This window comes from Berghia stephanieae, chromosome 6 (assembly GCF_034508935.2).
Source record: "Berghia stephanieae isolate SIO BIC M18660-M18661 chromosome 6, UCSD_Bste_1.3, whole genome shotgun sequence".
NCBI lineage: Eukaryota > Metazoa > Mollusca > Gastropoda > Nudibranchia > Aeolidiidae > Berghia > Berghia stephanieae.
Window position 1 is genome coordinate 55,328,332 of NC_088365.1, and position 17,500 is coordinate 55,345,831.

Genomic DNA, 17,500 nt, shown 5'->3' on the forward strand with positions numbered 1-17,500 from the left:
GAGAAAAATACTAAAGATTTTAACAGAGGAAGCTCTTTCTTTCATTTCATTTCAAAAGTTTCAATAATTAATAATAATAATAATGATAATAATAATAATAATAATAATAATAATAATAATAATAATAATAATAATGATAATAATGGTAATAATAATAATAATAATAATAATAATAATAATGATAATAATAATAATGATAATAATAATAATAATAATAATAATAATAATAATAATAATAATAATGATAATAATAATAATAATAATAATAATAATAATAATAATAATAATAATAATAATAATAATAATAATAATTAGTTCACTTAGAGATTGAAAAACGGTACGAGAAAATAAATCACTTGTCATATTTGAAGTTACAAACAAATATGTGGGAAGGTAGAGGACACACAATAAGAAAAGATAATCAAGATACGAAAGTAAGGCAAGTATTGGAAGAAACATTTAATTGAAATTAAGACTTTCATTTATCCGTTATTGTTTCATCATTTCATATTTGGCGATCTAGCTGGTACTACAATCATAAAATTATTGATACTATCAATTCATTTTTAGTTACATAGGTTAAGTATAAGAATCACCTTCATTCGTCACACTTCTAATGAAGAAAAAAGTAAAGAATTAGTAGGCTTACTTGAATGTTTTTTTTATTAGAGTTGATGAAAAGGTAGGTAACTGAAACGGACGCTTATCATATTGAGCAGCCAACAGGAAACAAAATTACCTAAGTCAATTATTGTAGATGCCATCTACCAGTAAGTTGTGGATCATTTTGACACGAGTATGTCACTGAATAAAGAGATGCATGATGTCTAAACAAAACAACAAAATGATTTAACCCTTTAATGAGAAAATATTATTTTAACTGAATTTTCCATAGAAAAATCATGGGGGTCAAATGGCCCTCACATAAGAAAATAGGACTTTCTAGTATTTTGCTATTTGCAAGTCATTGGGGCCAAAAGGACCCCAAATCAGGAAATAGGACTTTCTATTTTCGTATGAAAATAGGGTTAAACAAATTATATGAGTTCTCTTTACCTTGAGTCAAGAGCAAAAACGTAGGACCCGATTGAGGCATACTGGACGTCATCGGTGACACTGAGTGACAGGTTGAAATCCCCAGGCTGAGCTGTAAACACCAAGTCTCCATATTTCAATGTATGCGGGATCTCAAACGATTTGAAAGTGGACGGAGAATCATCGATGGCATCATCTGCAGATAACACGGAATAAATAAAAGAATGTGTACATACATAGCGTACGTCCATAGGCTTACTATGCGCGATGTATTACCACCACTAGGCCACGTATCAAATCTGTATCATACAGGTCGATTGACAAGCGCCATTATTTTATTTAAGAGATACTTTTTAATAGGTGTAGTATTCGTGGAAGAGAGAATTGCTTGACAGGCGTGGTTTTTTTTTTTTTTGTGCAAGAGAGAATTGCTTGACATGCGCCATCTTTGCGCAAGAGAGAATTGCTCGACAAGCGCCGCCGTTTTTATGCAAGAGAGAATTGTTTGACAGTGGCCGTTTTTTGTGCAAGAGAGAATTCTCTCTATTATCAAAACCACATTAAGATAAGCATAAGAATCTTCATTTCCTAGAGTCTAAATGGTTTGGGAAATGAAAGAAAATATAACTACTCTTTCAAAATTTCACAGTGAGCAATCTTTCATTTATCTTAAATTGAATGACGCGACACCCTCTGAAGAAAAATAAGTAATGACACAAGTGAACAATCTTCCTTTGACATCAACAATATCAATCAGTTGATAACCGAATTAATAGAGACAATCGGTGTGAAGTGCCTTGGTTCAAATTAAGAACATAATAACCAATGCAGATTTCTCCCATCAATCTTACATCTCTAGTTTCTGTCCGTGCTCAGTTTAGCAATATTAGCAATAAATAAAGGACACATGATAAATTAGCACATTGTAAACCGCAAAAATATGTAATTCCCCTCCTTTAAATTAGAAAATAAAACCCAACTGGAGCAAAATCAAAATGCATAGCTTGTGTTACATCCTTTGTCATCTTCTCTGGTCCAGACAAAGGGTTCCATCCAAGTTGTGCTTTGAATCCTTCCCCTTTTAAAACACTTTTTATACAATATATCAGAAAGCCTATGGCCTAATGTATTTAATGTGATATTTATTTGCGCCACCACTTCCAATGAAGCGGTGGAGAGTTCAAGACGGAATGGAAGCGTCCCGTTGATTTTCGTTACCCTAGAAGGGTGACAAGTACAAGTATAACAACTTTTACTCCAGAAGGGTGATATGTACAAGGTATAACTACTGTTTCTCCAGAAGGGTGACAAATACAAGGTATGACTACTGTTACTCCAGAAGGGTGACAGGTAAAAGGTATAAATACTGTTACTCCTGAAGGGTGACAAGTACAAGGTATAACTACAAAGTGTCAGGAACAAACGTAAAACAGAAATAAATTATGTTTCAAACCTGGAATTTCTTCTTCGACGACATCTTGTATTTTAACTGAAACAGCGACGGATGTCGTTCTTGGTTGACTCCCTTTGTCCGTGACTTCAATAGTGAGTTCGAGGGTCGTAAATATTTCGAAGTCAATCTCCTCTTTTACAGTCAACAATCCGTTGCTGTCGATAGAGAAATACTTCTGGCCAAGAGGGGTCGAGTCAGATATGCTGAAATCGATGTCACCATTCGCGCCGGAGTCGGAGTCTGAAGCAGTAATTGACACAAGGTAAGTTCCTATTGGGGTATTCTCCACGACTTCAAGAGACATCTGAGTGGCGCCAGCTACGGGATCGTTGTCGTTGATATCTGCCACACTTACTGATACCTAAATTGAGGGGTTTGGAATTTAACATAAAAAAATATACATAGAAATTTCCCAGTTTCGGTGTGCTCTATGCGCCCTCACAATGCATCATTTAGTCAATGTAAGTCGTTGTGTGGCTATGTGGTCTAGTGGTATGAATGACACTCGCTTTCGGATCGGAAGGTCCTGGGTTCGAGCCTCTCTCGGCGCATAGTTGAGTCCTCGGAGAAGGCTCTTTACTCATATTCTTCCACCGTAGTCAGGAGTAAATTGAGTACCTGGCCGTTAACAGCGTTGTCTCTGTCCGAAAAAAATGTAATATCGCCTAACAGGTGTCTTAAATGTTATATGTTGCTGTTGGTCAGGGACCCCTTGTAAAAGCGCTTTGAGCACATTTAGTGGATATTGCGCTATATGGAAAGCTCTTTTTAAAGTCGTTAAACTAAGAATTGTAAAGAAGCATCAGGTTTAAGGCTTTCTGATAAAATATGGTCATCTTAATCTATTGATAGTGAATCACGATTTGTTTGGCCAAAATAAAAAAACAACAACAGTGCTTTGTATTGCAGAGTACAAGTAAAACACGCTGCAGACTGATCACTTGAACTTGGTTAAGAAGATTTTACAATGAATATCACCTCTCAATTGAACTGGATAGTATTATTGTCACTTACTGGGCATGTTTTCTACAAATGAAATGCACAACATAAACCTTCACGTCTTGGATTGAAACAAATAAAATCATTTCTATTTATATAGTTAGCCATTGTAGCTGTGTATTAGTTTCTAATTTAATGAATTGAACTATGATAATATCATTTTCGAAGCTCATGCTACTTCTTTATAAAGAAGTTTATACACACACACACATACACACACAGACAGACATATATATATATATATATATATATATATATATATATATATATATATACATACATAATATATATATATATATATATATATATATATATATATATATATATATATATATGTTAACACATCTGATCCCTCCGATGCTTCCTAACAGCTTACCTTTTGTTAAAAAATATATGGATCTTTCTATCGCCGTTAAAACAAGCCTTTTTATCTATTTGGTAATACAACTATTATTTCATACATCGACAGAATAAGACGTCCTCTAAAATGTAAAAAAAAGTTTGAGACTTTTTGACATGTATTGGAAAGGGTAGGGGGACCGGGGTGGGAGGAGGGGGGGGGGGGGGTAATCTCAATCCATCGACACATGAAGTAACTGTTTCCAGCCAAAAATAAACGAAATGAATATTGTCAATATACGACAGAATTTCCAAGCTCCCACGAGCACCGATTAGAAGGGAGTAAGTATACAACATACAAGAGTAAGATAGATTTTGATTAATTTTCTTTTTTATTGCCACAACACTCTTCACGAAAAAATAAATCAAAACAAAACAAAATGATTGGTGTAATTTACCGTGATACTTTTTGACCCGGCATTGTGTTCCATCAACACGACCAGTTGGTAGAATGAGTAAGATTCTCTATCCAAAGGCCGGGCTGTGTAGATGGCTCCATCGCCATTCTTGGACATTCTTACAGTTAAATCACTGTTAAAGTTCCCTGAGCTGAATGAAAGATTTATTATAATTAATATTATCATCATCATCATCATCATTATCATCATCATCATCATCATCATCATCATCATCATCATCATCATTATTATTATTATATTATTATTATTATTATTATTATTATTATTATTATTATTATTATTATTATTATTATTATTAGTATCATTATTATCATTGTCATCATCATCATCACCATCATTGTCGTCGTCGTCGTCATCGTCATCATCATTACCACCACCAAAACTACCACAACCACCACCATCATCACCAACACAACCACAACTACCACCACGACCATCATCATCATCATCATCATCATCATCATCATCATCATCATCATCATCATCATCATCATCATCATCATCATCATCACCGTCATTTATAATCACTATTGTCAATATGCCACCAAAATTATGAAATTATGATGTTTAAAAAGGGTTTTATGACAAGAAAAGATAGTGTTAAATCACCAATAGCACTTAATGGCTCTTTACCAATCTCCTCATATATTATGCTTTTACTTGGAATTGTACCTGATGGAATATCCGGTAACATCTATGTTAGGGTCTTTCGGGATTTGTCCAACAAAGGTTCCTGTCGATTTGTTTTCTTCCACTGAGAAGGAATAATCAGTCGGAGTCAACGACGATCCAGGGATAATTCTAATCCCAATCGTAGCACTTCCTGTCAAAGATGGAGTGCCTTGATCTCTGGCAATGACAACTAAATCGTAGGACACATCGCTAGCAATGACATATCTCGCTGTTTTCACTTCTCCAGTGTCGATGTCAATTGTAAACAACCCGTTGGTATTGCCATTCAAAATGGCATAGTTGACTGTTGAGTCTTCAACGCCTTTATCTTTATCCGTTGCAGTAATGGTGTAAAGAGACGTGAACGGTGGAGAGTTCTTTGGTAAAGCTAAGTCTAAACGCTCGAAAGGAATGACTGGGGTATGGTCATTAAAGTCAATGACACTAACTGTCAATGTTGTTACGCTGCTAAGAGAAGGAATACCTTTGTCTTGCGCCATTATCTCAAGGATATATTCCGTTGTTTCTTCAAAGTCAAGAGGTTTCAGAAGCTTTACAACTCCTAATGAAGCGTGAATGTTGAATTTTGACGTATCTCCGGAGGTGATTGAATACTGTATCTCTCCGCTATCGCCTGTATCCTCATCCGTAGCTGATATTACAAAAACATCTCCAGGGGACGAGGTGGTTTCCGGAAGACTTATTTCATAATTAGCACTTCCAAAAGCTGGAATGTGATCGTTTATGTCCACAATGTTTATGACTACAATAGCTGATGAACTTTAGATATGGTGATGCCTTTATCCTTAGCTGTTATATACAAATGGAAACTCTGTTCAACTCTATAATCAAATGAAGACACTGTTTTGACTAAACCACTAGAGGAATTGATTTCAAATCTGGAGTTTGTTTCGATATTGTAGACAATTTCTCCGAAATCTCCAATATCCTTATCAGTAGCGTCGACTGTGCCCACGGCGACTCCAGGGTTTATGTTTTCTGGTATACTCCAACTATACATTTCTTGTCCAAAGTATGGTTTGTGCTTGTTTATCTGGTTAATATTGAAGTTAACAACAAATGAATCATTCAACCCTGGATCGGCCTTATTCTTGGCCAAAATGTATAAAGAATAAGCTGGAAAAGAGCTAAAATCAAGAGTTTTGATCAAGTCAATTTTGCATGTAAAGCTGTCAATAAAGAAATAATTATCGTTGTTACCATTCATGATTGAATAGATCAAATCTCCTTGTTCTCCTTCCACAGCTCCCGCTATCGTTGCGTCGCAATCAAACACTGTTCCAGGTGATCTATCTTCCTGCAATGTCAAGTCTTCAAATGGCGATGCGAATTGGGGTTCTTGAAGCTTTTCGTTGACAACAATTTGGAAAATGGTGGTAGACGATCTCGAGGGAAAACCACCGTCCTTCGCTTGGATCACCAGTGTGTAAAAGTCTTGATCATTGGAATCCAGCTCAGTTGATGTTTCTAAATTTTTGCCGGAGAGACGGAAATGATTTTTATCATTACCATTTATTATCGATAAATATATGAGACCATCGTTGCCCGAATCCTTATCCGTGGCTTTAACTTGACCAATAACTTTATCTGCCGATGTTCCATGGGGCAACTCAGTGGAATAGAATTGTTTGGAAAATGTTGGTGTATTGTCGTTTATATCCAGAATGTGTACTTTCAGGGCTAGTGTTTTAGTCACTCCTATAGAATTCTCTGCTTTGATCAATAAAGACACATTATGAGCTGTTTCGTAATCAAGGGACATCGCAGTGTAAATAGTGCCATTCTTTTCATTAATTGTAAAATACATCAACTCGTTTCCACTGCTAAAAGTGTATCGGATATCGGATCCTATATCTGCATCTGTTCCATTCACCGTCGTTACTAAAGTTCCAACAGCAACGTCTTCCTGCAAATCGAGATTTCCAACGGAGTCAATAAATTCTATCACAAGAGGATTATCATCCTGGTTGGTGACTTCGACGAATACAATTGCAGTGCTACTCAATGGCGGATCACCACTATCCTGGGCTCCCACTGTCAAAGAGTAAGATGTCACCTTCTCGTAATCCAAACTTTTTAATAACTTCAACTCTCCATTTTCGAAGCTAAACACCCCAGCGTCATTCCCATGTGCAATTGAATATGTGATTTTAGAATTAGAGCCTCCATCGTCGTCATTTGCCGTTAAAATCTTTAGAAGACTCGGAACAAATAACTCCTCTACAACTTTAATGTGAACAAATGTCTCATCAAATCTCGGTACATTATCATTTATGTCTATAACATTGAAAGTCAGATCATTTTCAATGAGCTGCCCATTGCTTGAAACTGATCGAATTTTTAATGGATACGATTTTTTAGTTTCCCAGTCCAGTAAACGTAAAAGTCTTATACGACCACTTGAAGGATCTAAACTAAACATTTTGTCTTCGTCGCCGCTGATGATTTCAGAGGATGAAAAATCAAAGTTGCCTGACGTATTCACCGTATAAATGAGTGAAAAGATGGTACGATTTTCCAGTACATCAACGGACGCTGGCAGATTATCAAATTTAAACAGACTTTCAACAACAATGGGAATAGGAATCGTGATATTGAGGTTTGGAGCTCCGTTATCCTCCACGTCAACGTATAGATTATACGATCCTATAACTGGGCTGCCCACTAGGGATACTTTTCCATTTTGAGAATTCACATCAAATATTCCGTGAATGTCCCCACCGACGAGAGTGTAGCTGATTGTATTACCAATATCTGGATCATTGCATTTTATCTGTACTAACGGGTCTTGTGAAGATATAGGTGGAGAAATTTGAATCACGTCAATAGGATCACACGCCGGGGCGTTATCGTTGACGTCTGTAACTATGACTTCAATTGTCGACTGGGAAGACCGCACTGTCGTGTTTGATTTGTCTTTAACGAGAATGTGTAGGCTGTACTCATCCTTTATTTCCCTGTCCAATCCTATGCCGATTCTCAAATCCCCGGTGGCTCTCTCAAGCAGAAATGGCACATTAGAATCCAAGAGGAAAAACTCGACCTCTCCGTCAAGTCCAGCGTCTTTGTCATCTGCTGACATCTTCGTGAGGGCTCTCCCTAAAGATGGGTTGGGGTATGGAGGTTTAGAAAGTATAGTTTGATAACTTGACCAAAATATGACCACCTGCCTTTAAAAATAATTTAAGCTTACATTTCCGTAAATGCTTTCAATGGAGAGAATGAATGAAATTGTTACTTTGCAGAAAAACTTTAATTTTGCAATTCTAACCAATCTGAGTTTAAAACACATAATAGGACATGGAAACGCTGCGTCACGAACACTTACGTTGAAGTCAATTAATTTCTTATTTTTGTTGAAGTGGTAGTACTGCTAGCTTTTTGCGGCGCTAGAGGCGGCTGACTCTTTGTTTAGATCTCTGTCCTTTTATTTGAAATAGAATCGAAAACAAAAATATCCCCATAGGATAAAGGGGATATTATTTTAATTATTTGTCTTGGGGGGGGGGGGGGGTGTCTCCGTTCCTCAATTGATAGAGAACTTGCTTCACATCGATCCCGGGTAAAGTCGAGTTTTGTCTCTGAAATTTCTGTTCACTCAGTAGTGATTGGGCTGATGGGACCCTAAAATCTGACGGAAAGATTTTTTGCGATAGACTAGCCAGCGTCTATCCAAAGAGTAGCAAGTGAATGCTATTTTCTGTTTCAGACTGTAGAAAATGAGGTAAATTCCGACTGCAAAGATCGAATGTCCAACCAATGTGGCTATGTGGTCTGTGGTAAGACACTCGCTTTCGTATCGGAGGGTCCTGGGTTCGAGCCTAGCTCGGCGCATAGTTGAGACCTTGGAAAAGACTCTTTACTCACATTCTCTCATCGTACTCAGGTGTAAAATGAGTACCTGGCTGTTAACAGCGTTGTCTTTGTCCGAAATTTTTTAAGGAAATATCACCTAACAGGCGTCGTGTCTCGTTCTACGTGTAAATTGTTGCTGTTAGCTAGCGACCCCTTATAAAGCGCTTTGAGCACGTTTAGTGAATATTGCGCTATATAAAGGATCAAGTTTTTTTAAAACCTCATCAAATGAATAAATCCATTCATTACCAGGTTCTTCGACTTCGCTGACCGAGAGACTTATCCCTGCGCTGATCGTAGGATTGAATTCATTGACTGGGTCCACCTGAATGTTGACATAGGTCAAGGACGTCTGTGTTGGCCTTCCTTTGTCCTTGGCTACCACTGTCAAAAGGTAATTGGTCACGTTTTCATAATCGATGGGGCTGCTTAAGGTCACAAAACCGGTGTCAGCGTCTATAGAAAATGGGGATGCTGGGGATGAGACAGTAGTGATCTATTATGATTGCTTTGTTATTTGCAGCAGTTGCTCTTGTGATCTTATCTAACATGAAGTTTTATGCCACCATCACCACCACCACCATCATCATCATTGCCACTACTACTACTACTACTACTACTACTACTACTACTACTACTACTACTACTGCTGCTGCTACTACTACTACTACTACTACTACTACTACTACTACTACTACTACTACTACTACTACTACTACTACTACTACTACTACTACTACTACTACTACTACTATTACTACTACTACTACTACTACTACTACTACTACTACTACTACTACTTACTACTACTACTACTACTACTACTACTACTACTACTACTACTACTACTACTACTTACTAACTACTACTACTACTACTACTACTACTACTACTACTACTACTACTACTACTACTACTACTACTACTACTACTATACTACTACTACTAATACTACTACTACTACTACTGTTACTACTACTACTACTACTACTACCACTACCACTACTACTACTGCTACTACTACTACTACTACTACTACTACTACTACACTACTACTACTACTACTACTACTACTACTACTACTACTACTACTACTACTCTTAACGATCACACGACCATCATACCTTTCACGATCATCATAATAATAATCATTTAACTAGAGACGTTTATGACTAAAATGTAAGCACAGCTCAATGTCTTTGGTGGACAGGCTAAAAAGGATGTGCATAACAACTAGTGCAGGTAGTACATAGATATAGGTCAACGACAAGAAGATTGTGTTGATTTCTTTTGCTAGCATATCTTATGAATGCACTAGATTCAAACACTCTTTTACCACAAATCCCCACTAATTACGAATAATACAGTGATCAATGACCTATGACCAGCTTCTTGGGATACGGTTATACATTCAAAATGCGGTGTTCCGATAGCTCAGTTGGTAGAGCACTCGCTTTACACGCAAAGGGACCGAGATCGATCCCGGGTGCAGTCGAAATTTTTGTCTGACCCCCCTGTCTGAATAGGTTGCTTAGTCTGTCAGATTTGGCGGAAAGTACTTGGCGATAGACTAGCGTCCTATCCGAAGGATAGCAAGTAATTGCTATTGTCCGTTTCACGCTATAGAAACCGGGATAAACTCTGGCTCCATGGTCTGAAGGATTACTTTTTTAAAAATAAATTCAGAATGGGTTATTGAGGCCATATAGATAGTTCGAAGTTGACGTCACCATGTCTTTGTTATTGTTTTTTGCCATCCGCGTTAATCTGTATTAACCAGACTATAAACGATCATGCTTACACACAGTTTTGTGTGCTGGCCAGTTATACTTCCGGATGGCAATGTTGTGAACTTCTTAGCCAAGTGCATACTATCTATACGGATAATAGGAGAACGGGTTAACACTTATAAATTTTAAGCGCATTGTCCACCCAGCATTGATGGAAACTGGATTTAGAAGAATTGTTTTTTTCTTCTAATGCTTTTATTCAGACTAGCGTCTGCAAAAAGGGTAGCAAACGACATCTACTTATTTGCAGGTCTGATAACCCAAATAGTCACGGAGTCATTGTTGTAATGGAAATGAGCTCAAACCAATGCAAAATAGTGTCCATTGCAACAATGTTATATCAAGCCCATGGCTGCGTTCGTTTATCAGACCTGCAAATATGTGCAGGTATAAAGATAAATACAATAAATAGATAAAATTATCTTTGTTCATCCCAAAGGGAAATTTGTCTTTAGCGTCTATTCCAAGGGAAGACTAGAATAACCCAGGCGTCAGCTGCAGTGCAACGCCGCAAAGTGAGCTGGGGCTAGGTTTCTTGCTCAAGGATACCAAGCAAAGACCTTACCGCTGAGCCACGCTGCTCCCAGGTAGGTATCAAACAAATGTTACTCTCCATTTAACGCTATCATCATCATCATCATCATCATCATCATCATCATCATCATCATCATCATCATCATCCATCGTGGCTTGCACTATTGAGCACGTTGCCGGTCAGCTGTCTCCACGAATCACGATCCTCTGCGGTGCGTATGAAATCTGCGTTGCTTTAAAAATCACTTTTGGCCATTCTTAGGTTATTTAGATACGTGATACTTTGTCTTCCTCTCGCTCTCTTTCCTTCGATCACCCAAGATGTTACCAACTTTTCTATTCATTCTCTTCTCCACACATGTCCCAGAAACCGTAAATGCCTCTTTCTGATTTTATCGATCAACATTCTTACCTTTTTTCAACTTCGCCAACACTTATTTAATGCTACAGCAAGTAGAATATACTCCGGTTTCCTCGGCCTTATAGGTCATTAACGCTCTCCTTACCAGACATTTTCAGGATTTCCCCCAAAATTTCACATCCATCTAACACAAAATATATTTTTTATCACTGAGACACAATAGCAGTAAAATTCTTGCGATACATAACTTCTTAAGCTAAACATATTTACAACACATTGTTCAATATCTTTAAATTTTATGATGTAGGTATCTACAAAAGAAATTTGAATAAGAAAAATGTTGATTGTATCGTAACGAATGTGACGATTTACCTATAGTTGGTGAGGGGCGGGGGGGGGGGGGGGTTAAGACTACCTCCTGAAGTTTGTGTTAGTCCCATTTTATATAGATAATATTTACTTATTTCATGGCTTACCCGTCGGCATGGATAACACAAACATTCCGTTAAGCCCGTCATCTGGATCGTCAGCCTCCACTCTGAGCACAGTCGTGCCAATTGTAGCATCCTCACTAACAGAACCAGTAAACAGAAACTGCCAACAAACAGATTGTTAAAATAATAAAAAACAAAACAAAAACAATAATAAAAAAAAAACAACAAAAAACAAACAAAAAAACACAAACAAACAACACAACATGAGCTTTATAGATAGAATAAAGTTAACGTCACTCGGGTTTTTGTTATTGTTTTTTGGCATCCACGTTTATTCACTCACAGACCCAGTAAACAGAAACAGCCAATAAACAGATTGTTAATATAACAAAAACAAAACATAAACAAAAACAAAAAACAAAAAAAAAACAAACAAAAAAACAAAAACAAAAACAAACAAAAAAAACAAAACAAAACAAAACAAAACAAAACAAAACGTGAGCTTTATAGATATAATGAATTTGACGTCACTCGGGTTTTTGTTATTGTTTTTTTTTGGCATCCACGTTTATGAGTAATTCTCATTTAACTGTATTAACCAGACTACAGAAGTTCATGGCTACACATAGTTTTGTGTGTTGGTCCATTTACTTCCGGATGGCAACGTTGTGAGCTTCTTAGCCAAGCGCATGTTGATGCAATGCTTTCAGTTTAAAAATAACATAACATCCGCCACCCGGATATAACGTACCAACACAAAAAACTATTATGTGTAACATGTAATGTTTATAGCTCGATTAATACAATTTAGTGAGAACTACTCACGAAATGGCTGGCTAAAAACAATAACAAAGATCCTGCTCGTAAAGGAGTTATGCCATCTTTTTGTAACCAATCGGAGCGATCTATATTCATGTTTTCGTCCAACCAAGTCATCAATCACATGATTTGTTGCTGTCCAACGATTGGATATTTCTTCAGAAATGTAAACACGCTTCTTTGTTTATGAAAGTTGTAAACATTCCCATGTGTCAAGCTGACCAAAATGACCAATCGTGATGTTAGATATTTCAAAATCTGTGAACACTTTTCACTATGTGGGTCACTTTGAGCACGTTTTCCAATGTGACCAATGACCTCGAGCACATGGAAATGTAATATAGATCATGCCCATTCATTATTAGTTCTCCCAAGAACTGGCTACACATGCACACTCCCAAGGATTTAGGAGCCAAAAGAGTGGAGGGGTTGAGATGTCACGACTTTTCTTCTCTATTACGAAATAGATAGTTCGAAGATGACGTCACTCAGGTCTTTGTTATTGTTTTTTTTTTTGACATCCGCGTTTATGAGTAATGCTCACTGAACTATATTAACATGACTATAAACGTTCATGGATACACACAGTTTTGTGTGTTGGTCCGTTATACTTCCGGATGGCAATGTTTTGAGCTTCTTAGCCAAGCGCATACTATCTATAGAGGATTTTCAAGGTTGGCGGCGAAAATTAAGGGACTCCACATTGTTAGTGAAAAGAATGAATTGAATTTAAACAGACCTGCCTACTACTATGAAAAAATCGTAGAATTACCGAATTTGGCTCCAATTTCAGAACTTCATGAACATCTATAAGTCATAAAAAAATTATCTGGAATGATAGTTGATGCTAGAGTTGATGCACAATATTAAGTATTTTAAAGTGTTTTAAATAAATAAATAAAATAAAATAAAATTCCCTTTATTCATCCCATTTGGAAAAGTTGTCTCTAGGGTCTATTCCAAAGGAAGACTGGAATAACCCAGGCGTCAACCGCAGTGCAGCGCCGCAATTTGAGCTAGGGCGAGGTGCATGACTTGCTCAAGGCCACGCAGCGCAGAGGCGGGTGATCGAACTCGGTACCTTTCCGGTACGAAGCAAAAACCGTATCGCTGAGTCACGCTGCCCCCTAATTATTGTAGGATAATTTTTTTAATCTGCAAAGTTAACTTGAGCGATACAATTTCTGTCTACCAAAATCTAAGAATGTTTAACTTTTTAACTAGGCAGGTCTGATTGAAATGAAAAGGACCTTGGGCAACAATCTGAGCAAACCTAATTTGCATATGAATATCACTTGAAAACACCTGAAGGTATTTTGACATTTCAAAGTTTTCTACAACACACACACACACACACATACACGCAAACACACGCAATCACTTGCCCACAATCAGATGCTTACAATAATTAGGTACAAACTTTTAACTGCCTTCTAAGCTTTGTGTGCATTCGTAATACGCTTCAACAGTCGTAACGTCACTTCCCTCGTAATAACGCATGGTAACTTAGTAACTTGCTCTAAACTATCGGGACAATGGCGGACGCCCTTATGAAATATTTCTCCGACGAGCATAAAAGCGTATCCAGAAGAAATAAAACATAAATCTGATCATGTTTTGACTTTTACACATTCTGATCACAAGACGTATGAAAAGTTCTAGCCAGCATGAAGAATTTATAGTACCGATTTTCTTTGTTCAGAATCACGATGGCCGCCGTTGCTCGGCGGCGTGACATCAGACTATTGTATCCAATTCAGCCAACGTAACAGATTTTTTTTTTTAAGTAGAAAGATGTTTGTTAAATTAAATGCGCGCGCGCGTGCACACACACACACACACACACACACACACACACTCTCTCTCTCTCACTAGACACATGCGCGCACACACACACACACACACTCTCTCTCTCACTAGACACACCACACACACACACACACTCTCTCTCACTAGACACACGCGCGCACACACGCACACACACACAACTCTCTCTCTCACTAGACACACGCGCGCACACACACACACAAACACACACACACATCTCTCTTCTCACTAGACACACGCGTGCACACACACACACCACCACACACACACACTCTCTCTCTCTCTCACTAGACACACGCCGCACACACACACACACACACACTCTCTCTCTCTCTCTATCACTAGACACATGCGCGCACACACACACACACACACACTATTTCTCTCTCACATACACGCACGCATATACACACATACAAACCATATCAAAGCTCGGAGACCTATCATTGCATATATCAGTGTAATTGACAAGTTTGCAATAGTTCTGTCGTCAAATTTGTCAGAGGAATAGGCATGGACCTGACACTCGACTAGAGGGCTGGTTTCCCAGTCCAGTGGTTCCTTTACTACAACACTGCCTGAATCGGAGAGAGAAAAAAATTATGCGTTCTTAATGATTTAATAATAGATAGTCTAACTTAAAATGAAATATGCAATGCAAAACAATTATAACGCATTCATATTGTTTAACCAAGCACAATTAACGCCGTTATGCTTCATTGGTGTTACCTAAAAGCCATTGGGAACTGAATTAAACTATCATACGAAAGCCTTCTATTTGTAGCACCATTCTACCTTATTCACCTCTCTAGCTATCAAGGCACGGGTTCACACCTGATTCGAGTGGAATTATTTATCATCACCTGGCGATCCCGATAGATCAGTCGGTAGAGCACTCGCTTCACACGCAAAAGGACCATGATCGATCCCGGGTGATCGATCCTGGCTAACCATTAGTGATTGACTAGCGTCCTATCCAAAGGATATTAGGCAATTGCTATCGCCAGTTTCACTCTATAAAAATCGGGATAAACTCCGGCTCCACGGGCATAATGGTGGGAAAATACTTTGTGATAGACTAGCGTCCTATCCTAAGGATATTAGGCAATTGCTATCTCCAGTTTCACTCTATAGAAACCGGGATAAACTCCGGCTCCACGGGCCTAATGGTGGGAAAGTACTTTGTAATAGACTAGCGTCTTGTCAAAGGGATAGCAGGCAATTGCTATCGCCAGTTTTACTCTATAGAAACCGGGATAAAACTCCGGCTCCATGGGCCTTATGCATAGCTCTGCAAGACGACTACATTATGGGCCGACCGCCGGGCCGGGCTCACATTTTTTCTATCTACGCATCCTACCGATCTGTTCATCGACCAGAAACCAATCTGGGTCGCAGATTCCTTCAAGTCCGTAAGTGATTTTGGATAAGTCAGTGTTGGGCGTATCAAGATCAGTCGCAGACAAGGCTATCACTATAGATCCAATCAAAGTGCTCTCCGAAATGGCTGTGAATTAAAATTAATAATATTGTTATTATTATTAACGATTTAAATGGAAATATGTGACCCGTCGCCTAAAAATGGTATTAAGTCGGGGTGATCAAAGTGCTGAGAATAGAATCTATGACCAAAAACATCAGACTTGGGTTGATGTATGTATTATTGAAGAAAAAATATAGAATTTTAAAGTGCCGAGAACCGAAATTTCAGTTTTCTTGACCAGTTAAACTTAAAATTGAGATTTCAGCATCTTGTTCATCCCGACATAATACTGTTTTGAGATGATGGGTCACATATATCATTCCAATAGGACATTAGATGTGACCCAACGTCACAAAACAGTAAATGTGTCCGAATGAATGAAGTGTCGTAAATTTAATTTATAACCAAAACTAACAGTGTATGTATATATAAATATATGATATATATATATATATATATATATATATATATATATATATATATATATATATATATATATATATATATAATAAAGCTCAATTTAAAAAAAAAGAATTCTTACTATAAAATCCATTTTTTGACATCAGGTATATCCCGGCATAATATCGAGGGGTTACAATATTTAACAAAGATTGGGGCAAGGAAGACTATTTCTAATAGTAAAATACTTGCGTACTTGCGTTGTAAAATGGTTTCGTCCACTGCGGAGGATTGTCATCGGCGTCCGTGACCTTAAAGACGATGGTGACTGTTGCTGAGAGAGAGGGTGACCCAAGATCGAACACTGTCACTTCCATTTCCAGGAGATCGTCTCCGGCTTCGTAGTCTAAGGGCTTGATTAGGCTCACATTGCCGGATGTTTTATCCACTGTGAGTTTGGGGTCACCTGAAATATGAAAAAAAAAAAAAAACAAACAAAAAGAATAATTTTAAGTTTAGATGGTTCAATACAAAAATAGTCATGCAAACAAGAATAAAAAAAACCAACAAAAAAAAAAAACCAATCAAACAAAAAACAAAAAACAAAACACGCACACAAAATAAATAAATAAATAAATAAATAAATAAAAACCAACAACTAATAAAATAATATTCCATTTTGGTCTGAAACTATGACAATAAGGGGTTCCCGATAGCTCAGTTGGTAGAGCACTCTCTTCACAATCAAAGGGAAGTAGATCGATCCCGGGTGCAGTCGAGATTTTTTTTTTTTCTGATCCCACCTCCCGTCCACCCAACAGTGATTGAGTAGCTGCGTCTGTTAGATCTGGCGGAAAGTACTTTGCGATAGACCTGCGTCCTATCCAGAAGGTAGTAAGCAATTGCTATTTGCCCGATTCACGATATAGAAACAGGGAAAAAAAACCGGTTCCATGGGCCTAATGGCTCTGAAGGACTACTAAAACTGTGACAGTCCCCC

The 17,500-nt window shown here is 37.6% G+C and overlaps 1 protein-coding gene across 1 annotated transcript in view; it reads right to left on the reverse strand.

The window, feature by feature from the left end:
* LOC144975897 (protocadherin Fat 4-like) overlaps window positions 1-17,500 on the reverse strand; it is a 44,608-nt gene that overhangs the window by 18,423 nt on the left and 8,685 nt on the right. Inside the window, 10 exon segments of the mRNA XM_078920085.1 lie at window positions 1,057-1,231; window positions 2,489-2,849; window positions 4,285-4,435; window positions 4,978-5,758; window positions 5,761-8,097; window positions 9,103-9,327; window positions 12,015-12,132; window positions 15,036-15,196; window positions 15,979-16,125; window positions 16,757-16,966. Coding sequence (XP_078776211.1) covers window positions 1,057-1,231; window positions 2,489-2,849; window positions 4,285-4,435; window positions 4,978-5,758; window positions 5,761-8,097; window positions 9,103-9,327; window positions 12,015-12,132; window positions 15,036-15,196; window positions 15,979-16,125; window positions 16,757-16,966 — 4,666 coding nt within the window.